General features: G+C 43.0%; 2 protein-coding genes across 5 annotated transcripts in view; both read left to right on the forward strand.

Annotated features, from left to right (window-relative positions):
* Positions 1 to 346: 346 nt before the first annotated feature.
* Positions 347 to 4,565, forward strand: rad51c (RAD51 paralog C; the record flags this gene model as incomplete). The annotated part of the gene is made up of 4 exons (XM_079274431.1): positions 347 to 464; positions 950 to 1,187; positions 1,869 to 2,085; positions 2,510 to 4,565. 4 exons carry the CDS (start codon positions 347 to 349, stop codon positions 2,987 to 2,989), a joined length of 1,053 nt encoding a protein of 350 aa, XP_079130557.1. The 3' UTR covers positions 2,990 to 4,565.
* Positions 4,566 to 5,125: 560 nt separating this feature from the next.
* The window catches only part of cdk16 (cyclin dependent kinase 16), a 33,857-nt gene continuing 14,166 nt past the window's right edge, over positions 5,126 to 24,816 (forward strand). For all 4 annotated transcript variants that reach the window (XM_079273611.1, XM_079273609.1, XM_079273610.1 and 1 more), the window contains exons 1-10: positions 5,126 to 5,238; positions 8,491 to 8,644; positions 10,373 to 10,528; positions 12,571 to 12,689; positions 15,212 to 15,340; positions 15,472 to 15,528; positions 15,617 to 15,731; positions 19,621 to 19,715; positions 19,799 to 19,861; positions 21,262 to 21,385. In XM_079273611.1, coding sequence (XP_079129737.1) covers positions 8,521 to 8,644; positions 10,373 to 10,528; positions 12,571 to 12,689; positions 15,212 to 15,340; positions 15,472 to 15,528; positions 15,617 to 15,731; positions 19,621 to 19,715; positions 19,799 to 19,861; positions 21,262 to 21,385 — 982 coding nt within the window. In that variant the 5' untranslated portion in view covers positions 5,126 to 5,238; positions 8,491 to 8,520. The remainder of the gene's footprint in view (positions 5,239 to 8,490; positions 8,645 to 10,372; positions 10,529 to 12,570; positions 12,690 to 15,211; positions 15,341 to 15,471; positions 15,529 to 15,616; positions 15,732 to 19,620; positions 19,716 to 19,798; positions 19,862 to 21,261; positions 21,386 to 24,816) is intronic.

The raw sequence follows: 24,816 nt of genomic DNA on the forward strand, positions 1-24,816 counted from the left end.
AATGCATCTTGGGATATGAGGGGCCGCTCCTCCGAATGAAACGAAGGCTGCATCTGAATAAATACAATAATAATGATAAAATAGTCTTTTAAATAAGACTGCCTCGTCACAGCCGATGGATTGGGTCATAACATAAGGGTTAGGGTTATCTTAACAGAACTAACGTGTCTGTTTAGTGGTTTAATTAAAAATATGGAGCAGTAACTGTCTGGATCCACAAGGTGGCAGCAATGCAACAGAACCATAGAAGAAGCAGAAGAAGAAGAAACTACGATGAGGTGAAATGCATGCCGGGATACCTGTCCTGGCGGGATAATTTGAAGTGGAAGCTAACGTTAGCAAAAGGATGCAGAGGTCTGTGTTTAGTTTGTCTCTGAGTCCCAGTGTGAAGAGGAAACTGGTCAACGCTGGTTTCCAGTTTACCAACGACCTGCTGCACCTCAAACCAGTTCAACTCAGTAAAGGTAACTTTAACTCTAACAACGATTTAACGTTTTATCTTTCTGGTTTTATCAGGAACATGAAACATGAACGAAACACTGACGTCATTAACACATAAGTAAGAGATCAGGTCAGAGTTAGTTAGGTTTAACTAACTTAGAGTGGGCTAATTTATTTGGTATCATTACACAAATAATGATGCTTCTCACACATTCACATTTCACTTCGTATCACATGTTTATATCTATCTATCTCGCCAACTACCATCTTAGTTTACATGTATGCATTGAACACAACTTTATTGATTTATTCTAGGCAGGACTTTAGTGTTCTGGCCTCTCTGTGAAGAGTAACAGTAGAAAACAACTGAACCTTTAAACTGTCAATCTGTTGTTACCTGGGGGAGAAAAATATCTCCTGATTGGTCAGGACAGATCGAAAGATGCACTTTTAATCTAGAGTGATGACTGCTGCTCCACTGGATGTGATGTTTGATGTTGTGTTGCAGAAGCCACTCTGTCCCAGCTGGAGGCGCTGGAGGTGCTGCAGGCTGTGAGGAAGGATGGAGATGGAGGAGCAGGAGCATCATCCTCTCGGACTGCTCTGGAGCTCCTGCAGAAGGAGGAAGAGTTGAGGAGCATCGTAACGTTTTCTTCTCAGCTGGATGCTGCTCTCGGAGGAGGACTTCCTGTCGGGAAAACAACAGAAATCTGTGGAGCTCCAGGAGTCGGAAAAACACAGCTTTGGTCAGAAGCTCACATTGTAACACACTGCCGCACACTGTAGCACAATGTAACACACTGGCGCACACTGAGACAATGTAGCACACTAACACAATGTCGCACACACTAACACAATGTCGCACACACTAACACAATGTCGCACACTGTCGCACATTGTAGCACACTGTCGCACATTGTAACACAATGTAGCACACTAACATACTGTCGCACACTGTAACACAATGTAGCACACTGACACACATTGTAGCACACTGTAACATACTGTCGCACACTAACACAATGTAGCACACTGACACACATTCTAGCACACTGTAACACACTGTCACACAATGTAGCACTCTGTCACACATTGTAGCACACTGTAACACAATGTGTCGCACACTGTAACACAATGTGTCACACAATGTAACACTGTCGCACAATGTAGCACACTGTCACATTGTAGCACACTGCAACATACTGTCGCACACTGTAACACAATGTGTCACACAATGTAACACACTGTCGCACAATGTAACACAATGTAACACAATGTGTCACACAATGTAGCACAATGTGTCACACAATGTAACACACTGTCGCACAATGTAGCACAGTGAAGTAGGTAGACCTGCACATTGTTAGTAGTTTTGAATGTTTTGTCTGCAGCTGATCAATACAGTTATTGATGATATCATCTCTTAGCCTGCAGCTAGCAGTGGACGTTCAGGTGCCTCAGTGTTTCGGGGGGATCGGTGGTCAGGTAGTCTACATCGACACAGAGGGCAGCTTCTTGCTTCAGAGAGTCGTCGATATCGCCGCCGCCGCCGTCAAACACTGCTCCTTATTGGTCGAAGACGATGAGCAACGAGTCGCCATGACGACCTTTACCGTGGAAACCATCCTGTCCAACACGTTCCTGGTAATGGTGACAGATCGTCATGGTAACAGACTGTTACATTGCAGCAGATCATCACAGGAATCTCTGATCCTGCTGATCATTGATCCATATTAACAGATACAGATCTCATAGTGTCGGTGGTTAGCGCTAGTTGTGAACTGGCTCGCCAGTGTTTCTCAGATTGGAGTGAGACGAGGGGGAAAGGTGATGTCATAATCGCGATTTAGGAGGAAAACAACATAACGTGTTGGTGGTAGTCGTGGTGGTGGTGGTAGTGGTAGTACTATTAATTATTAATTTACCTAAAAAGATCCTGAAGGCATCGTGACAACGTTATAATTTAAAGTACGGGTAAAACTTTGACACTGTGATGGTTAACGGTCCGTTACACCACGAGTGATGACATCAGGAGCTTGTAATGATTCTGATTGGCTGTCTCTCTCAGGTGCGTTGCCATGACTATGTTGAGCTGCTGGCAGAGCTCCACCTGCTGCCTGACTTCCTGTCTGACCACCCGAGGGTCCGCCTCCTAGTGATTGACAGCGTGGCGTTTCCATTCCGTCAGCACTTTGAAGATCTCTCTCAGAGGACACGCCTCCTCAACGGCCTCGCCCAGCAGCTCATCGCCATGGCAACCAGTCACAACATGGCCGTGTTGATGACCAACCAGATGACCACCCGGCTGCGTGGCGGCCAATCGCAGCAGGTCCCTGCCCTCGGGGAGACCTGGGGCCATGCCCCCACCGCCAGGCTCCTCCTACACTGGGCGGGGTCACGGCGGCTGGCTGCCATCTTTAAATCCCCAGATCACACGGGGGCCACCATCCAATACCAGATCACCTCTGAGGGGTTCAGAGACGTCGACCAATCGGAGCAGACGCACACCGTCCAATCAGCAGCAAGCCAGAGAGACACCAGCCGCTGATTGGTCAGAGACCAAAGTTACTGTGACCAACATGAAACCAAGTGTAATATTTATGAATATTAATTAAGTCAAACACAAACAAACATGAGATCCAGTAAAAAAGAGTAAACAACCAGAATCATTGACAACCTGTCTGTCTCTGCGGTCTCTTCCTGTCTGTCTGTCGCTGCTGTCTCTCTTCCTGCCTGTCTGTCTCTGCTGTCTCTCTTCCTGCCTGTCTGTCTCGGCTGTCTCTCTTCCTGTCTCTGCTGTCTCTTCCTGTCTGTCTGTCTCTGCTGTCTCTCTTCCTGCCTGTCTGTCTCTGCTGTCTCTCTTCCTGCCTGTCTGTCTCTGCTGTCTCTCTTCCTGCCTCTGCTGTCTCTCTTCCTGTCTCTGCGGTCTCTTCCTGCCTGTCTGTCTCTGCTGTCTCTCTTCCTGCCTGTCTGTCTCTGCTGTCTCTCTTCCTGCCTGTCTGTCTCGGCTGTCTCTCTTCCTGCCTCTGCGGTCTCTTCCTGCCTGTCTGTCTCTCTGGTACTCTGACCTCTGTGCTGGACTTCAGGTTTGACTTTGATTAAATGTAAAGGTTTGACAACAACGATAAGAGGTTTTAATTAACGGTACAGTACAAAACATGTCTCTCTATGCGGATGATGTCCTGCTGTACCCGGTTGAGATAGACACCACCATCCTGTCTACTTGAATGTTTACAACAGTTTGGGCACATATCGGGTTTTAAAGTTAATCTATCAGAAACCGAGGCCGTGCCTATTGGAGCTCTGGGCGGCTCTACGCCGCCGAGTGGATTCCCTCTTCACTGGTCACTCGGGGAGAAAACCTACCTCGTAATTCATTTATTTGATACGGGACAGAGCACATTAATAAAAACATTTCTGTAAATGTGCCAGAGTTGAAGCCAAAAGGCTATTTTTCATCTGTAGTCCCAAGAGGCAGATGTTACAAAATAAACCTAAAAATGGAAGATAAGACTGAAGTTAAAAGGTTAAACAATATACTTAATGTGTGCACAAACAATGAAAACAGTGAGAATAAAACTCTTATACATCGTATTTAAGTACAAACAAGACCTGCAACACAGAGGCTCTCAAAATCAACACAACGCAAATAAAATAAAGGACTATGTTAAAATAGAAACATGGACTAAAGTATTATGATGTAGTTGTTAGACACAAAAAACCATCCACGTCAGAGGCACAAAACAAAAGCATGCAGAGTATGTGAAATACATAAATCAGTCAGACAGCTAAACAACAATAAAAGACATGCAGGTAGGTAGATGAGGGTCCACCGGCAATTTAAAGAAAGACGGGTGACAGACAGATGGAGGGAAGTTCAACACAGACAGAGAAGCAGTTACATTCTAGTGCTGACAGAGCTGAGTGCTAACGAACCATTTCTTTAATTGAGCTTTAGATGACCTGTATGTGTGTAGTTCTAATGGTCACTGGGATGGAGTTCCAGTGCAGCTTGTACTGAACATGCAGACTGACTGAAAGCACTTTTCCTGAGTGGGATAATGTGATCCCCTCTTGCTGCTCCTCTTGTGAGCCGATATCCAGTTGATCTTGTGATCACAAATAGTTCGAGCGGAGGAGAGGTGAAGCCATGTATAGTCTTCTACATGAGACAGACATTCACATATTTAATCATGTTCTCCCAACTAAACGAGTTATATTTTGTTAGTAGAGGTGAGAGGTGAGTAATGATGAGAAAGAACAGATTTTGAGTGTTGGTTTATACAATGACTAGTGGTTTCAGAGTCGTGGTGCTGGCCTGGACCAGGTTGTTAAACAGTAAGTGATGTGGGAAACAACCACAGAACGCATGTATGTCTTAGCTGCCTCTGTTGACTTGTAGTTTCGTGTGAACCTGAAATTTGATAGATTAAATGTGACCCGGTTACAGACCTTTTCACCTGAGATTTGAATGATAACTTGGAATCAAAAAGTACTCGGAGATACTTGTAGTCATGTACAGCCCGTAGCCTCTCCCCACAGCCACACCCATCAGGCTCCCCACCACCAGAAACATACACACTGTTTTGGATACGTTTATGAACGGATTTAATAAATGAATCACCTCGTTCATTAACGTCTCGTGTGTGCGTTCAGTACCGGAGCGTGCTGTTACGTCACTCACGGTGCACCGGAGGACGCACCGGAGCAGCAACATGGCTGCAGACTACTGGGAGAATCTGTCAGACTGAACCGAGCCAAAGACAACCCGGGACAGACCGGGGCAACCTTCCCCCAGTGAGTAATGCACACCGTCGAGCTTCGTGTGTTACCGGGAAACGGAGCCGTTAAACCCGCTCCGCCTCCGCTGCTATTTATATCACACTGATCACATTTACTGCAGGACATAGACGGGCCCCATCACACTGATACGGCAGCATCAGGACATAGACAGGCCCCATCCTCACACTGATACAGCAGCATCAGGACATAGACGGGCCCCATCCTCACACTGATACGGCAGCATCAGGACATAGACGGGTCCCATCCTCACACTGATACAGCAGCATCAGGACATAGACGGGTCCCATCCTCACACTGATACAGCAGCATCAGGACATAGACGGGCCCCATCCTCACACTGATACAGCAGCATCAGGACATAGACGGTACCACAGTCTTCATCTTCACTAAATATCAATAGAGAAAGACATCATTCACTGTGATGTTCAGCACAATAAACTAATCCAACAAAGGTTGATCAATTGAACACTTTAGAGGCAGCTGGACTGATATGAAGTGTTTTGAGTGTGTGCTGGTGAAGATGTTTATCAGTGGACATAAAGCACCTGATAAATGTTCACATGATCGACAATGTGAAGATACAGAACAGGCTTTAATTATCATGTTTATTATGTTGAATGTGTCTCTAACCCTGGTCTCTCCTGCCAAGGGCTATTCAAATAATTTACTAAAAGTATATATATGTATGTATGTATGTATATATGTGTATACTGTATATGTGTATGTATGTATGTATATATGTGTATACTGTATATGTGTATATATGTATGTATATACTGCAGTGGTGGGCCGTGCATTTTATACCTGGGCCTTCACTGCTGTCCTGCAGCTGAAATACCACCTTATAACCACATGATGGCGCCACAGCTACGGTTATTATTCGTTTCTAGGGCTAACTACAGAGTGGTCTCACCGACGTCACGATCTCCTTAGTTACGAGGTCGGTCGACCATGTTGGAGTACATACAGATCCTACATGGCGGTGAGTAAACAAGGAAGTGCGGGGAAAATACCATGCTTTGAATCACTGGATAGTGCATCAAAGGTTCGCTACCTGGTCAAATTGAAGGTTATTGGTAACTTGGATCCCTATACGATGAGTGCAGATGGTTTCAGTGCCGATCCTACTTATCTTCCATCGGTAAACTACGCCAACATCTACACGTATCTCGTGAACACCCCCAGTCCTTACACAAAAGACGAGCTGGAGTGCTACAAAGGGCTCGACGCTTATAATCAGTTTGTCAGTGGATGGGTCCGAGACGTCAAAGCAATGGTCGTCGAGAATTCTCATCTCGTCATTGGAAGGGTAAATATATACAGATCTGGTCAGATATTTAGCAATATTCAATGTTTACTCAGCGCAAACAGACACGTGTGTTTGTTTACATTGTACATGCACGTCATTGTGTGCGTGTGTGTAGGAATTTACTTTAAACTAACCCCTAACTTCATTCCCCCCCCCACACACACACACACACACATATATATATATATATATATATATATATGATCTGACGTTAAACTCATCAAGCAATGCTGAGGCTGCATCTCTGTGTTTCGCCTGTTGTACACGCTCGACACGTCTCTGGTACCGACTGCTGTCACGGGCCGATGAAGCTTCGGTAACCTTCTCATGTCCAAGTTTAATTTATATTTCCTTTATTAAATACTGTTCACAAACGAATTTGTAAATAAAATCACTGACCACTTGTAAAGTGATCCGCACATACTCTAGTGTATGCCAAATTCCATTCCTTTATATCTCGAGAGATGCGTGACAACCATTTCTCGCGACGTCGCTTGGATAGCTCCTTTGTGTCATTTCCTTGATGTGTAATGACCGCTGGCAAACGAAAGAATGATTTCTTGTCTCTATCAGCTCTGCTGCCACAGTTCACCATGATCGATAGGTTATGCGACTCAGCCGTGCATGCCAGTGGCTTTGTATGTACTCCAACATGGCCGACAGCTAAAACTGTGACGTCACACGAGACCACTCTATATACGCATTCGTATTAAACCGTTCAGTACGAGGCTTACGAACCGAACAATACGTTTGAATAATACTAGTGCATTTGGAAAATGCAGAAGCTTAAATTGTGGGAAATATAATGTTTTCTGTGCACATAGGAGACAACGGTCTGTGTGACCTCTGAACCGGAACAAAAAACACCACAACAAAAAACAGCTGAGGCACCGCAAGTGTTCTGGAAGGCTACGCTAACTAGCTTAACGGGAAAACAACAGTAGCAACACGCATTCTGCTACACACTCAAGGGCCATTCAGATATTAGATGTAAAAAAAACAAATGCAGTTGACTTAAAGACAAACTCCATCCTCCTTTCTTTGTTGACAAATAGTTTCATCCGGTTAAATCCCAACTCACAAATCCGTTACACTGTTGGCCACTCGTTACACTATTTTTCACAAACTAAACTATTGTCCACAACTTAAACTGTTGTCCACTAGTTAAACTATTGTCTACAACTTAAACTATTGTCCATGAGTTAAACTATTAGGCCCGTTCAAGGTGAGCCAGTCCTGATCAGAATCGATCACAATGCATGATGGGAAACGGCTGGCTTTCTCCAGATCAAAGAGCTGATTGGCTCTTAGATTTTACAACAAACACCACGTTTTTGTAGAAAATCCTGTCTTTTTTAATCTAAAAACATATTTTGTGTGGTTGATGATAATAATAACAATAATAATAATAATAGTAAAAGCACAACACACATGGAACATACAGAGAACAAACTAGGAAGACCCAGGAAACAGATAACACATGGAACACAGAGAGAACAAAGAGAATACACACAGAGAAAATACTGAAGACATAGAACACACACATAACATGCAGGACACAGAACACACACGGAACATAGAGATAACCACATAGAACACAAGTGGTTTAAGAGTCAAATCAGCAGTCTCATAAGCTCTGATCAGAAACCTTCACAAATTTCCTTCTCTTCATCGAGAAGTTCTATTTATCTACTAGAAGATGTTTTTTCTGCACTTTACAGAAAATATTGTCCAGATGGATTAAAATGGACATTTGTCTAAAAGCCAGGTGCCAATCTGTTTGTCTTCTGTAGCTCTGTGGATGTCTTCATTGATGATGATGATGATTATCAGTTGAAGACGATCAATGACACTCCAGGTGTTTCCTCTCTGACCTCACAGTTATTTATCTGTTATTTATCAGCATATTCCATATTACCCTGTGTTTACCTGCCCAGGTGTGGTCTCCTGGCTGCACCGCCCCCCTCATGGAGAGGATGAGAAAGATCAAACGGCAGCTGTCATTCACCCTGGGGAGAGGAGGGGCCGGGGGAAGGAGCAGGACGCTGAGTGACACCATCAACCAGGAAGTGACATCACACAGTGACTCAGGTAACTCACACACACACATGACGTCTGTTTCTCGCTCCATGTCGAAGGAAATTCTTCTTTTTCTGAAATCCATGAACTGGATCCATGAACTGGATCTATCAACTGGATCCTTCCACTGGATCCTTCCACTGGATCCATCAACTGGATCCTTCCACTGGATCCATCCACTGGATCCATCAACTGGATCCTTCAACTGGATCCATCCACTGGATCCAGCCACTGGATCCAGCCACTGGATCCTTCCACTGGATCCATCCACTGGATCCATCAACTGGATCCTTCAACTGGATCCTTCCACTGGATCCATCCACTGGATCCATCAACTGGATCCTTCAACTGGATCCATCCACTGGATCCAGCCACTGGATCCTTCCACTGGATCCTTCAACTGGATCCAGCCACTGGATCCTTCCACTGGATCCTTCCACTGGATCCATCCACTGGATCCATCAACTGGATCCATCCACTGGATCCATCCACTGGATCCATCAACTGGATCTATCAACTGGATCCTTCCACTGGATCCATCCACTGGATCCATCAACTGGATCCATCCACTGGATCCATCCACTGGATCCATCAACTGGATCCTTCCACTGGATCCATCCACTGGATCCTTCCACTGGATCCATCCACTGGATCCATCAACTGGATCCTTCAACTGGATCCATCCACTGGATCCAGCCACTGGATCCTTCCACTGGATCCATCCACTGGATCCATCAACTGGATCTTTTAACTGGATCGGATCCATAAACTGGATCCAGCCCAACTTTGATAGACTTGTAGCTGACGAACAGTGTTTTTCTTCTCAGTCAGTTTCCTGCAACAAAGACGTAAAGCAAAAGTTCAACTGGGACAGTTTCTCTTATAAACTTCCTGGTTTTCACCTGATGACATAATCAGTTTTTTAATGACATCTGTTCGAGAAAGTTGTAGTCTGTAGTGAATTGTGGGATACTGACCCCTAAAGTCTTTTCCTAACCATTTTTCCTTGACTACAATGCATAACCTCATGAAGTCAAGGAAAGGTTTTAGGAGACGAAAGAATCCGACTAAGTTTTCACTAAACTAAGTAATTGTGGGATGTTACCAACATCGGCCTGCCTCGGTGGAACTACAAAGATGGTGGACTACAGAAAGGAAACAATCATGTTAGCCCATTAGTTCATATCAGTACTCCTATTTAAGAAGAGATACTACAACTCCTCTCGTAACAGACTGAAGTACTCAGTACTAAGAAGAGATACTATACTGTAGTATTTGTGATGTAGCAGCACAAGTGATCCAGAATCAGAACCAGAACCAGCAGGTGTGATGTTGAATCAGGTGGTCTAGTTCTGATTCTGACCGTGAGGTCACCGGTTTCATTCCTGAACCAGTGATGTGTGATGTTTACAGTTACATCACAGACTCCTCCCTCTGATCTGATTAATTGGTTGGATTTATGACTTTTATTGGTTATCTGTTGGAACTAAGAATTGATCAGTTCATCAATCTGCTGCTGTGATGACACGTTACTTTATTTATTTATTTGTGTGCTTTTTCGCCACTAAATCAACTCCTCTTCATCTCCTCTTCATCATCCCTCTATCTCCTCTTAATCTCCTCTTCATCATCCCCTCATCTCCTCTTCATCATACCCCCATCTCCTCTTCATCATCCCTTCATCTCCTCTTCATCTCCTCTTCATCATCCCTCCATCTCCTCTTCATCATCATTTATCAGAGGTGGTGTCCCTTCGTGGTTCTTCTGGAGGTTTGAAGGTTCGAGGTTCGTCTTCATCAGTTCAGTCTCTTCTTCAGTCGTACAGCAGCTCGCTGAAGAAACCTGGAGGTCTCGGACGAAGCCTGAGCTCCTACCTGAACCACACGGCTCGACTGGGTAATAGTACTACAAATACATGTACAAATACTGCTCCTACCTGAACCACACGGCTCGACTGGGTAATAGTACTACAAATACATGTACAAATACTGCTCCTACCTGAACCACACGGCTCGACTGGGTAATAGTACTACAAATACATGTACAAATACTGCTCCTACCTGAACCACACGGCTCGACTGGGTAATAGTACTACAAATACATGTACAAATACTGCTCCTACCTGAACCACACGGCTCGACTGGGTAATAGTACTACAAATACATGTACAAATACTGCTCCTACCTGAACCACACGGCTCGACTGGGTAATAGTACTACAAATACATGTACAAATACTGCTCCTACCTGAACCACACGGCTCGACTGGGTAATAGTACTACAAATACATGTACAAATACTGCTCCTACCTGAACCACACGGCTCGACTGGGTAATAGTACTACAAATACATGTACAAATACTACACTACCTGAACCACACAGCTCGACTGGGTACTAATACTACAAATATATGTACAAATACTGGTCCTACCTGAACCACACGGCTCGACTGAGTACTAATACTAGAAATATATGTACAAATACTGCTCCTCCCTGAACCACACGGCTCGACTGAGTACTAATACTACAAATACATGTACAAATACTGCTCCTACCTGAACCACACGGCTCGACTGGGTAATAGTACTACAAATACATGTACAAATACTGCTCCTACCTGAACCACACGGCTCGACTGGGTAATAGTACTACAAATACATGTACAAATACTGCTCCTACCTGAACCACACGGCTCGACTGAGTACTAATACTAGAAATATATGTACAAATACTGCTCCTCCCTGAACCACACGGCTCGACTGAGTACTAATACTACAAATACATGTACAAATACTGCTCCTACCTGAACCACACGGCTCGACTGGGTAATAGTACTACAAATACATGTACAAATACTGCTCCTACCTGAACCACACGGCTCGACTGGGTAATAGTACTACAAATACATGTACAAATACTGCTCCTACCTGAACCACACGGCTCGACTGAGTACTAATACTAGAAATATATGTACAAATACTGCTCCTCCCTGAACCACACGGCTCGACTGAGTACTAATACTACAAATACATGTACAAATACTGCTCCTACCTGAACCACACGGCTCGACTGGGTAATAGTACTACAAATACATGTACAAATACTGCTCCTACCTGAACCACACGGCTCGACTGGGTAATAGTACTACAAATACATGTACAAATACTGCTCCTACCTGAACCACACGGCTCGACTGGGTAATAGTACTACAAATACATGTACAAATACTACACTACCTGAACCACACAGCTCGACTGGGTACTAATACTACAAATATATGTACAAATACTGGTCCTACCTGAACCACACGGCTCGACTGAGTACTAATACTAGAAATATATGTACAAATACTGCTCCTCCCTGAACCACACGGCTCGACTGAGTACTAATACTACAAATACATGTACAAATACTGCTCCTACCTGAACCACACGGCTCGACTGGGTAATAGTACTCTAAATACATGTAGAAATACTGTACACATTGTGTGTATAATGATGCCTCTCACAGTTTGTTTTAAATCCGCTTCATCAGAAACTTTTAAACCAGCAGTGTTTACGGTGCGTTTGTTTTTGAGCTGTAACTTTTCCATTTACACCTTTCAATTGTAAAAATATGAGTCAACTAATATCTGAAATCAAATTCACTCAATATTTCATAAAAAGTCAATGGTGAAGTATTTTCCTGTTGAAAGGCGCACACTCGGGTGTTCTGCAGAGTTATTGATGCACCGAGCTCTTTTAGAAACATAACAAAGATAGAGAAGTAAAAGCTGGTTCCTGAACTCTAGTCACTTTAAACTAGAATGTTATATGTCTCTATTTATTGTATCTCACCTATTTAACCAACGTTTACACCAATTACTGGAGACACACATTTCTGTACTGCTTTCACATACTGTGTTCATGTTCTCTGTGTTCATGTTTGTGTACTTTCAGAGATCGTCCATGAGGATGTAAAGATGAGTTCAGATGGAGAAAGTGATCCGACTTCTTCTTCAGTCAACGTTCAGAGTCCAGTTAGAGTGAGACTGAGAAACAAGAAGATCTCAACTGAGGTACACCTGTAAGAACACCTGCACACACACAACCCACACTTACATTGATTGAACAGTAACTTTAAGCAACAGCTAAATAAACTAAATAAAAATACACTCTTGCACATAAGAAAGTCTCTAAACCAAGTTGAAATTGACAAAAGTGATGGTCAAAGGAGCGTCAAGTTCTCTGGAGATGGACTTTTCGCCTTGAGACAGTCAATGCTTGGTTACGATCTTCTCTCTGACCCCCCCAGAAGATTCTCTGCTTATTCTGTGTGGTGTGGCTCTCTCAAAGGAAGCTTATCGTATGTCCTTACTCTCCAGTTGTTTTTCTTTCTTCTTCTCAGCGTTTCCCAGATTGTCCACTGTCTCTGTTTTGACTGAGATGCTGCTTTTCTCACCATCGTTCTCTATGCTGATGTTGCTTTTTCTGCATTAACAGTCTTTTCAACGCTTGAGTACAGCTCTGTGTGCATTTCTTTGCAGATCGCCACACGTATATTTGTGGTATACTATTGCAATTCGGCCTTTTTTTACGAAACTAATTACAACTACCAACAGTCATACCTTCAAGGACCTTAATGTATTGTCACATAATGTCAAATCACGACAAATAAAGGCTAAATCTCCGCGGAATCCGCACCAAAACGGTGGCGCTTGCAACAGGAAGTGCCTTTGAGCTTCCTGTGTCGCCTCCGCAAATTGCGTAACTCTAACGCCTGGCAGCCTCGTGGGGAGGGGGGAGCTTGATTGGTTGGAAAAGAGACAGTTGAAAAAACGCATTTGTGAATCGAGCCACATCAGGGGAGTCTCAATAATCCCACAAATATACGTGTGGCGATCTGCAAAGAAATGCAGTGTGATCCACAAATAAATACATACAAATCCACAAACAAATATAAAAAATCCACACAGAAATACTTACAAATGCAGAAATATATTTGTGATTTTTTTTTTACATTTATATAAATCGTAATTTATTTATTTGTGCATTGGAATGTATTTGTGAATCGTTCTGTGTGCATTTGTAAATCGAATATATTTGTGAATTGTTGTGTGCGCATTTGTGAATCTTTATGTGTGCATTTGTGATTATTGAGACTGATCTGACCCCATACTCCCATGGCACTTTTGTAATACAGGCAGATGTTTGCAGGAACTGAACATCCTCTCGGTCTTTTCACCTTGAGTTATGTGGACCACAACAATCTGAACTGCGGACTCGGTGGTTTCCTGGCATTCAGCAAAGAGCAGCTGGTCTTGCATTGTCTGAGAACGGGACATGGATGTGCCGTGTTTCCCTTGTGTGACCTATATCTGCTGCCAAATCAGGTCTGCTGCCCTGCCTTCTGCTCAGACGTATCAATGGAGTCGTTCTCGAAGAAGTATGATACCTCTGCAAAATGACACTCTCAAAGATTTCCCGCTCAACATTGGGAGAATGTATTTGCTAAAACGGTCTGAATTTGAGTGTGTTTTCCCTCGTTGGAATCAGGACACCTCCTGCATGAGCTTTTTCTTCCACATCACATCTGTGTCCATAAGAAGTTCAGGACTCATAGTCCTGCCTTTAGTTCTGCCTTTGGCCCTGCCATTAGTTCTGCCTTTAGTCCTGAACTCTGTCTTTAGACTCTGAACTCTGTCTTTAGACTCCGAACTCTGTCTTTAGACCTGAACTCTGTCTTTAGACTCCGAACTCTGTCTTTAGACCTGAACTCTGTCTTTAGACCTGAACTCTGTCTTTAGTCCTGAACTCTGCCTTTAGATTCTGAACTCTGCCTTTGGACTCTGAACTCTGTCTTTAGACTCTGAACTCTGTCTTTAGACTCTGAACTCTGTCTTTAGACTCCGAACTCTGTCTTTAGACCTGAACTCTGTCTTTAGACCTGAACTCTGTCTTTAGACCTGAACTCTGTCTTTAGTCCTGAACTCTGCCTTTAGATTCTGAACTCTGCCTTTGGACTCTGAACTCTGTCTTTAGACTCTGAACTCTGTCTTTGGACTCTGAACTCTGCCTTTGGACTCTGAACTCTGTCTTTGGACTCTGAACTCTGTCTTTGGACACTGAACTCTGTCTTTAGACCTGAACTCTGTCTTTAGTCCTGAACTCTGCCTTTAGACTCTGAACTCTGTCTTTGGACTCTGAACTCTGCCTTTGGACTCTGAACTCTGTCTTTAGACTCTGAACTCTGTCTTTGGACTCTGAACTCTGCCTTTGGACTCTGAACTCTGTCTTTAGACTCTGAACTCTGTCTTTGGACTCTGAACTCTGCCTTTGGACTCTGAACTCTGCCTTTGGACTCTGAACTCTGTCTTTAGACTCTGAACTCTGTCTTTGGACTCTGAACTCTGTCTTTAGACTCTGAACTCTGTCTTTGGACTCTGAACTCTGTCTTTAGACTCTGAACTCTGCCTTTAGTCCTGAACTCTGTCTTTAGACTCCGAACTCTGTCTTTAGACTCCGAACTCTGTCTTTGGACTCTGTTTGGTTCCTGTTGATGTCCCTGACTCAATTAATGTGCTGCTTTTTTGTGTTTTAGGACATTAACAAACGTCTGTCTTTACCGGCCGACATTCGCCTTCCAGACGGTTATCTGGAGAAGTTTAATCTGATTGGTCCAGCTCTGTTTGAGCAGCCAATCAGCAGAAGGCTGCGTAGAGTGTCTCTGGTACGTCTACCTGCTTTTATTGTCCTGTTTCTATTGTATTCTAATATTAGTATTTGGTGTCTTCATGCAGATCATATTAACATTATCTTGTCCGTCTGTCTTTGTCTCTGTCTGTCCCTCTGTGTCTGCAGTCAGAGATTGGTTTTGGGAAACTGGAGACGTACATCAAACTGGACAAACTAGGAGAGGTGAGGACTCATGATTGTATGTATTGTGTTGATGTGAGCAGACCAACCTGTCTCTACCTGTCTCGCTCACCTGTTTCTCTTTCTGCAGGGGACATATGCTACAGTGTATAAAGGTCGCAGTAAACTGACCGAGAACCTCGTGGCCTTGAAGGAGATTCGATTAGAACATGAAGAAGGAGCTCCATGTACTGCTATCAGAGAAGGTAGTACTCTTGTATACTGAAGAAGTAAGACTACATTACAATAATCTACTACAATGCTAGTACTACAGTTAAGCCTACTACCATTACAGTGTATTGTGACACACACCACAGTATATGATTCGATCAGTATCACTTTTAGTACTGATACTGCATTAACAGTGATACAAGCAAGACACACACTATGTGATCCCGACTCATTCCTGTCACATGATGGACCACCGAGTCGACTGTTACGATAACGTCACATCACGAGAGCTGTACAGGATGTACCATGGAGGAGTTACTGAAAACTGAACTTTGAGGAATTGGACATAAAAGAGAAGAACACAAATATAGTGACAGATCAACTTTACTGAATGCACTTTATTTCATATGTTTATCATCTACATGGAAGTTAAGAGTGATCAGTGACACAAAGGGTACAGTATGTCATTTATTGTAAAATGAAGTTGTGCTTAGTGCATTTTAGTAAAAAAGTGTTCCGTGACACAATGAGAATACAATATGCACTTCATTCTTTAATCTTTCAGTTCAGTGTGTTCTCGGTGAGTGACTATGTGAAATACAAATACCTTTTGAAATCGTTTTGAAGCAATTTGTCCGCTGAGTTAACAATATGTCATGTAGGTATTAGACTATCCAGGTGGTACACGGCAAGCTGTATTTAAAATGATAAAAGTATTCCAAGATATTGCAATATGCATTGTAACGTATCGCAATATATCGGCCCAGTATTAATCTGTGTGTGATAATGCGTGCGTAATGAGTGGTGGTCCGTCAGGGCCTTCAAGGCCTTCTCTGCTGGTCTAAACAGAATCACAAAGTTATATCTATTTTATAATTCAATAATTGTTCTTAAATACACTACATGTATTATAATATATAAAAATATTGTTCCCATCATCTTATGTTCTCATTGCACAGCTCCTGTCTTCCTCAGTTGCTCTGCTTCCAGTGCAGCTTGTTTTAAGTAGAGCTTTCATCCAATCAGATCTCACCTCTGTGTCTCTAGGTAGAACAGAGGCCTGCAGACTCACAAGTGCATCCATGTGCACTTTAAGTGAACAGGGACGATATTGTTGATTGTCATAGTGTTCAACCAATCAGATCTTTAGTTTGACATGCTGGGTGTATTCTTTGACGTGCCAGAGCTGCTAGCTGGCCTTCAAGTACGTCAGCATTAAGTGCAGCTCTGCAGTGAGGTGCAGCGTGTGCTGTGAGTCAGTTGTGAAAGTAAAACCATAAGACGGACTTCAATAGAGAAGAATGGGGTGATGGTGGACCCCGCAGCCAGACCAGTTGAGAACCACTGTCCTACATGAGCGCATAAAACAATATAATAATAATGCGTGCGTAATAATGCGTGCGTAGTAAAGAGTGCGTCTTAATGCATGCGTATTAATGCGTGCGTATTATTGTGTGCATATTGTGTGCGTAAAAATGAGTGTGTAATAATTAGGGGTGTAACGGTTCACAAAATCCACGGTTGGGTTGGGTACGATACAGTGGAGCCACGTTTCGGTACAGTAGAAAACTATAAATGCAGAGAAATGTACTTGATTTTAAAATATATTTATTCATTACAACTAACATCATGAAGTTATTCTTTGACTTTGAACAATGATGGAACTATACCTGAGTGACATCTTCTGGGGTGTCTTCTTAGCAACACATCAGCATAAAAAACAAAAACTGCTCCTTAATGTTATGTAGTATTGTTACTTACATCTTGCGAAAGAGATTTTTAATCTCAATGGGACTACCTGCTTAAATAAAGTTTTTTTTAAATTTATTTTTTTCCTTTTTTTTCTTTTCTTTTTTATTCAAACGTGTTCGGTTCGTCATGCGTACCGAACCATGAGCCTCGTACCGAACGGTTCAATACGAATATGCGTATCGTTACACCCCTAGTAATAATGCGTGCGTATTAATGTGTGTATTGTATTTTTTATTTTGTAATTAATCAAAAAATAAAAAGTAATAAATAAATAGGAGGCCTTTTGTTTGAAACGAACAAAAGTGAAACGAGGATCCCTCAGTAGTGTGTGCGTGAACTGACAGACCCGAGCTGCCGCCGGGGTGACCACGGATCCACGGGACTCGTGCCCCGATGTCCGGTCGCCCCCTGTGAGCGCCCCATGTGCAGTAAGGGACTGCGAGAAGGGGGAGAGAGGCAGAGGTTCAGTTCTCTCTCTATATGACTCACTCACCTGGCCACAGGGAGAGTGGCTCCCGCGCACTTCTCCCTAATTTGCCTCGATAGCCTCTGCTTAAGAGAAACTTATACCTGTAGCCAATTGCACCAAATAGTAATAAATCACCAACAAAAGCACAATCGATAGCTCGTTTGCTCTCTTTTCCGAATCGCCAAACATTGATATCCTAAATAGTATAATCTGTCGCTCGAATAGCTGTCGGTTTTACAAAATCTTTAAAAATTGTATTTCCCTGCTCAGAGCCCAACAGTTATAAAGCTCATTCAAACTCACGGTCGTTCTTTGGGACCGGTTTGAAGCGGGTCGTCCCCGAGTCTCTCTTAACTATAGAAATGGATGTTAGTATGTGTTGGTGTGTGTGCATAAAGTATGCATCAGTCGTGTGCCGTAATGGAGGTCCTTCAATTTACCACAGGGGCTGGGAGATCTCCCCCTCAGAGGAGACCTCTTCTCTCTGAGTTACCAAAATAGACGTAGAAAAAGAGTCGGTCGGAAAAAGTTAAAATGTTACTTATTTATTTCTGTCCAATTCAAAGTATATTCTTTTGGTCCAAATACATAGAAAAATCGATAAACAAAAAGATATAGAACAATCGAAAAATAATTTTAAAAACCCTGTACTCAGTGAGCATGCTGTTTTTAAATGTCCGGAGATTTTGTAGGAATTTAAAGTTTAACCCCACGCAGGTACAGACCTGGTGGACTTCTCCTCAACTACCGCCTCGATCCTTTAAAATCGAGAATATTTATACTCTCACAACACCGGGGGAAAGTTCCAAACCCCCCCCCCCCCCCTTTCTTGCTGCCTCTGTGGGCCATGGGCATGGTAACCCCCCTTAAATTTAGTCATACGTTGATGAACATATTGTTCTCTAACACAATGACATCTACTGGTACTCAGGACGTATGACACACCTTGCTCACTGGTTCATAATAATATTCAGATACATATACATCAGCGTATGTTCCAACAGGTTACAGGGATACAGGATAATACAAACAATACATGATATAAAACATAAGATTAATACCAGGGTATTCTCATATATATATATATATATATATATGTACCCTTCTGCCTAAATTGCACCTATGTCCTTAAGGGAGCCTTGCCCGTTAAGGGGCAAGAATGCGGACGCGGTCCGATGCCTAAACTAAGGCGTAGGAGACCCTAACCGAAGCTGAAAGTAAACAAAAGATAATAAGTAAAACATGTGTTCATAGTATGTGGTCATCTTTCTAGGCGAAGGGTGAATGTGTTGACAAGCGTCCAGGGCTAAATGCAGAATGCAAACATCTGTCTAAGGCTGAAAACATCACGTCACCTTCATCTGTCCCCCTGAAAGTGGGTCACAAATCTGGGTAACGAAAGTAGGTCATAAACCCAATCACCTGGTCACCTGGACAGCCCCTTCAAGCCCCGCGAATGTGAGTGAGTGAGTGAGTGTGTGTGTGTGTTATCTTATCTGCACGTCTGTGCAGGCGCCATCATACATGAGACAGAGCCCTGTGTCTCCCTCGGTTACATTTTTGTTTTTCAAAAGTTTTGCTGAGCAGCAGTACGGTGCTTGTTAACACCTAATAACCAGGGCATTCCGTGTAGAGGGCATTCACAATTTCGCAAAACACTCCAACATGTCTAACAGTATTTTAATGTGTGTGTTCTCCCTCAGTGTCTCTCTTGAAGGATCTGAAACACGCCAACATCGTCACGCTTCATGACATCATCCACACACAGAAGTCCCTCACACTGGTGTTTGAGTATCTGGTGAGACGCACACGCACACACACGCACACACATCTTTTTATTTGGTGTATTGAGCCTTTAATCCTGTTTCTTGTGCGTTTCAGGACAAAGATCTGAAACAGTATCTGGACGACTGTGGAAACATCATCAATGTTCACAACGTCAAAGTGAGAACTTTGAATGTACCTGTCAGTACTACTGCTGTTTGTATGTAGTTTACAAATGACATGGTATCAATGATGCTGATATGAGTTTTATGTGTGTTTGGATCTGGTAGAAGCAGGTTTGGTTATTAACAAATATTGCAGATAATTGTTTTATGAGTAGTAATAATGATAATCTTTATTTATATAGCGCATATCATACAGGCTATGTAGCTCAAAGACCATCCTTTTACAGATACAATAAATAAAAGTTGTCGGAAGAAAGCATGCATTTTGCATTTACATTTTAAGTTTAATTTAATAAATTTCAACAGGAAAACATTTTACATTTAAAATGACAAAAAATAAGAAATAAAAAATCAATAAAAAAATGTTTACACACAAAACTGTTTGAATACATAAACGATTATTTAGAAGACAGATGTGTGACTTTATGGATCGACAAAGTGCTGTTAAAAAAGGAAAACCTAGCGAAATAGATATGTTTTTAAATGATGCTTGAAAATGTCAACAGAGGTTTGCCTCTAATATCTTTGGGTAGGCTGTTCCATAGTTTGTAGTATTAAGTAACTAGTTTTTTAGGCCTCTGCTTGAAAATTGCATACCCATACTAAAAAGAGTATATCTCTGCAACCACAACGTCTATTTGAATCATTTTGGTGTTATCATAAAGGTAACACTTGTGAGATTTGTTCAGATGTGTACATATCAGTATATATGTTGCTGGTTAAGAGTAAATGAAGATGGGACACAGCACAAATTGAAACGTTTCAGGTTTGTCTTTACAGGATTATTATTTCTTTGGAATGATGCAGCTGCAGGTCTAAAACATCTTCCAAATCATAGACAATATGTGAGCAGTCTCTGCAAAGTTTGACTCTGATGAAGTGAAGTAGAACAAAATTAGAGAGGTTTTTAGTATAGACAGTTCAGGCAAGGATTTTCTCATATACCAAACTATATATTTCACTTGTATATCACTAATGGTGTTCAATACATCCAAATACAGCAGTTTTGACTTTATTTTCAAAGCCAGAATCCTCTCCGAGTCCTCTCTGTGTCTCTCTGCGTACTGGAGTTTTTCTCGATGTCAGCCCCCTGTGAGTACATAGGGCTCTATCTCAGCAACCCATTGGTCGATTTCAGTGACTGACACCTCATTTGAAGCGTTAGAGCCAATAGAATTTATCTATACTGACCAAAATGAGACAGCACTGTTAGCCAATCAGAATCAGCAGCCCTTGACCCGAATTTATTTGATCTTAAACTGTTTAAAACTCTACCTGTGATTCTTTGTATTGGTTTTTGTGTACTCAGCTTTTTAATTTCTATTTTTGTATCCATGTTTTGCAAGTCTACCAGTAACTTGCCCCCAGTCAGTGTACTGCTGTTTGTCTCCTCAGCTCTTCCTTTTCCAGTTGTTGCGAGGTTTGTCGTATTGTCATCGGAGGAAGGTTCTCCACAGAGACCTGAAACCCCAAAACCTGCTGATCAACGAGCGAGGAGAGCTCAAACTAGCAGACTTTGGTGAGTGCACTGCTTCTGTTTACTGCTGGTGTTATGTTGTGGAATATTTCTATGAATAGTCGGGAGAAGAGTGTCAAAGTGTTATCAAATCAATGTCAAATGAAACAGAGTTCTTGATGAAGGATCAAAGTTGTAATAGTCAATTTATTTGCTTGCAAGCAAAGAGAACACAGTCTCACAGATACATCACCGTCATCTGCAAGAGGTGCTCTGAATAACACAGTCAGATGCATGGACATTTATACTGCTTCCTTTGATTGGGTCACTGTGACCTAATCAAAGAGTTAAGTCACAAGAAATACAGAGTCTGAATAAGCCTGTTTTACCATCACACATCACATATGCATACAGAGGGTCATGCTCTTCAGCTGATGCGCATCAGGAAGTACCGTAATCTAGACCTCTGTGTGTCGCCGTCTTTGAAGACAGAAACAATGCACAGGAAAACAGATAACAAGATAACAGATAACAAATAAGACACCTGGATGCAAAACTGATAGAATCATCTACTCAAATAGGTTTTGTGCCTGCACTTTTAAAAACTTACATTCTTCAATCCTAAAGCATAAGACTATGACATATTTTCCCATAACAGTTAGCAGACACATTAACATAGACAGTGTGTGTGTAAACACAGATGTTAATTAAAATTTGTATTTAGATTATTATTATTATTATTATTATTATTATTTAGAATATTAACCATATCATAAAAACGACACCACAGCCAAATGACCACAGTAGTAGCTCTACTGCAGATGTAAAACGAAAGCAGTTCACTTACCAAAGCTGCTGTTCACTTAAAGACAAAGTCCATCCTCGTTTCTTTGAGTACAAAGAGTTTAATACCGCGGTTGTACAGAACATCGGTTCAGTTCCAGTAAGAGGTCCTTCTTGATTCATGGACGCCAGTGATGACAGTCGAGCCTCCCCAGTTGTATTTCTTGAATACGTTTTAATGCGTTTGAGGGCTGAAAATGTCCGCTCGACAGAGGCAGTAGATATTGGGATTGTCACCGCCAAACATGTCATGCTAGCCCACTGACCAATCAAGTCGCACATTAATGCTGACGTACTTGTAGACCAGCTAGAAGGCTCTGGCATGTCAAAGAATACGCCAAACATGTCAAACTAAACATCTGATTGGTTGAAGACTATGACAATCAACAATATCGTCTCCATTCACTTAAACTGCAAATGGATTCACTTTTTTTACCGAGAGACAGCATGGGGCAAAGTGTGAAAATATTTTTGAATATATGTAGTGTATTTATGAAAAATAATTAAATTATAAAATAGCTATAATTTTGGGATTCTGTCTCGGCCAGCAGAGAAGGCCTTGCGACGGCCCACCACTGCTACTAGTAACCCTGCCCAGGTGTGCTGCATTGCTCAACCAGGTGCACCTGGCCTGTAAAGGAAGTGCTTAAAAGCTCCTGTGCCAGCAGCAGAAGGGTGATGTCTCTGGTGTGGGCAATGCGGTTCTTGCTGCCTCTCAGCCTAGGATTTTGTATTGTCTTGTTTGTATATTTTCGTGTTAATAAATCCCATGGATTTGATTGTGTGTCTTTTGTGGATGATCTGGGGATAAGTGGGGGAGTGTTGTTCGCACCATAGGACTGCCCTACAGTGGGGCCTAACAGAGACACAAACAAGGAGACTTTTGAGCTGCAAAGAAAAGAAGGAACCGAGAGGGAAACTCAAGGAGGCAAAGGATGCACCACGAGACACCTTGAGTATTCAAGGGAGGGCAACCCTCCAGAAATGGGGGAGACAATGAAAAACATGACAGGTATGCCAAGTAAAAACCATAAGTGACGAATGATGGGTTGGCCACTGCAAATTAACCCAAGGCCTTTTTCATCATATTGAAACCAGTGGGAGTTAGGGTTAGGGTTAGATGCAGGGAGGTACTGGAGTCAGTAACTGTGGGGTCGGAAGTGTCAGTGGGTCAAAACTATCTTTCAACACCTCAATGCACTCAAGTCCAGCTGCCCTGACAACATCAGCACCTCTATTCTACACTGAGGAGCTAGTGACACACACACACACACTGTCCTCACACATCAGCCTCTCTAAGAAACCATGTCCCAAGGAGTGCAAAGACTCTCGACCTGTGGTGAATTCTGTATCCTCCCTGAATTAATTTTAATAAAGGCAGACATACTGCTCTCCAAAATTCATTAGTTAGAGATTGACCCTTTTCTCATCCTTTGGTACTGCTCCTCCCTCATCAACAGGCTGGTTAGACATGTACTCTTTCGCTCACTCTCCAGAGCTGCGAGGCGAGGTGGTGGTACTGGCCTGCTAATTTCCCCAAAATGGAAACACTCTTGTCTCGGTTCCTCAGTTCTCCTCGTCCTCTTTCGAATTTCATGCTGTGACTGTCACTCATCCAGTCAAGCTCACCATTGCTGTTGTGTATCGCCCACCAGGCCCTCTTGGTGAGTTCTTGGATGAGCTTGACACATTAGTCTCGCACTTCCATGACGATGGCTCGGCACATCCAGACTGATGAGTTAGAACCGCTTCTTTCCTCCCTCTCCTCCTTTGACCTTTTCCACTCCTCTTTTCCTCCGACCCACAAGGCAACCAGCTGGATCTCATCTTCACTAGACTCTGTTCTACTGCTAACCTCTCTGTCACTCTCCTCCAGCTCTCTGACCACTATGTCATGTCCTACTCCCTCTCCTCTCCCCCCGTACTCCCTCCACCTACCCACATGGTTTCTCCGTAGTCATCTCCGCTCCCTCTCCCGGCTGATCTTTCCTCTGCTGTTACCTCTGCTCTCCCTGACCCTGAATCCTTCTCTCTCTGATATCCCCTGATACTGCTACTTATCTTCTCCTCTCCCCCTTTCCTCTTCTCTGGACAACCTCTGTCCCGTCACCTCCAGCCTGCACGGCCAACTCCACCTGCCCCACGGCTGTCGGACTCAGCGCGTACTGACAGACGGAGTCTAAGAGAGGCTGAGCGTAAATGGAGAAAAGGCAAACTCCCAGAGGACCTTCTTAACTTCCAATCTCTTCTTTCCACGTTTTCCTCCTCTCTATCTACTGCTAAAGCTGCTTTCTTCTGCTCTAAAACCCTAACCTCTGCTTCCAATCCTAAAAAACTCTTCGAAACTTTCTCTTCACTCCTCCAACCCCCACCCCCTCCTCCTACTTCTTCCGTGGTGACACCAACTCGGACTGTGAGGAACCTGGGTGTGACCCTGGACGACCAACTGTCGTTCTCAGCAAACATTGCATCGGTTACACGCTCCTGCAGATTCCTGCTCTACAACATCAGGAGGATTCACTTCCTCACTGAGGAGACGGTGCAGGTGCTCATCCAGGCTCTCCCGCCTGGACTACTACAACTCTCTACTTGCCCGAGCTCCGGCGTCGGCCATCAGACCTCTGGAGCTTGTCGAGAAAGCTGCAGCTCGT

This window comes from Melanostigma gelatinosum, assembly GCF_949748355.1.
Source record: "Melanostigma gelatinosum genome assembly, chromosome: 8".
Lineage (NCBI taxonomy): Eukaryota > Metazoa > Chordata > Actinopteri > Perciformes > Zoarcidae > Melanostigma > Melanostigma gelatinosum.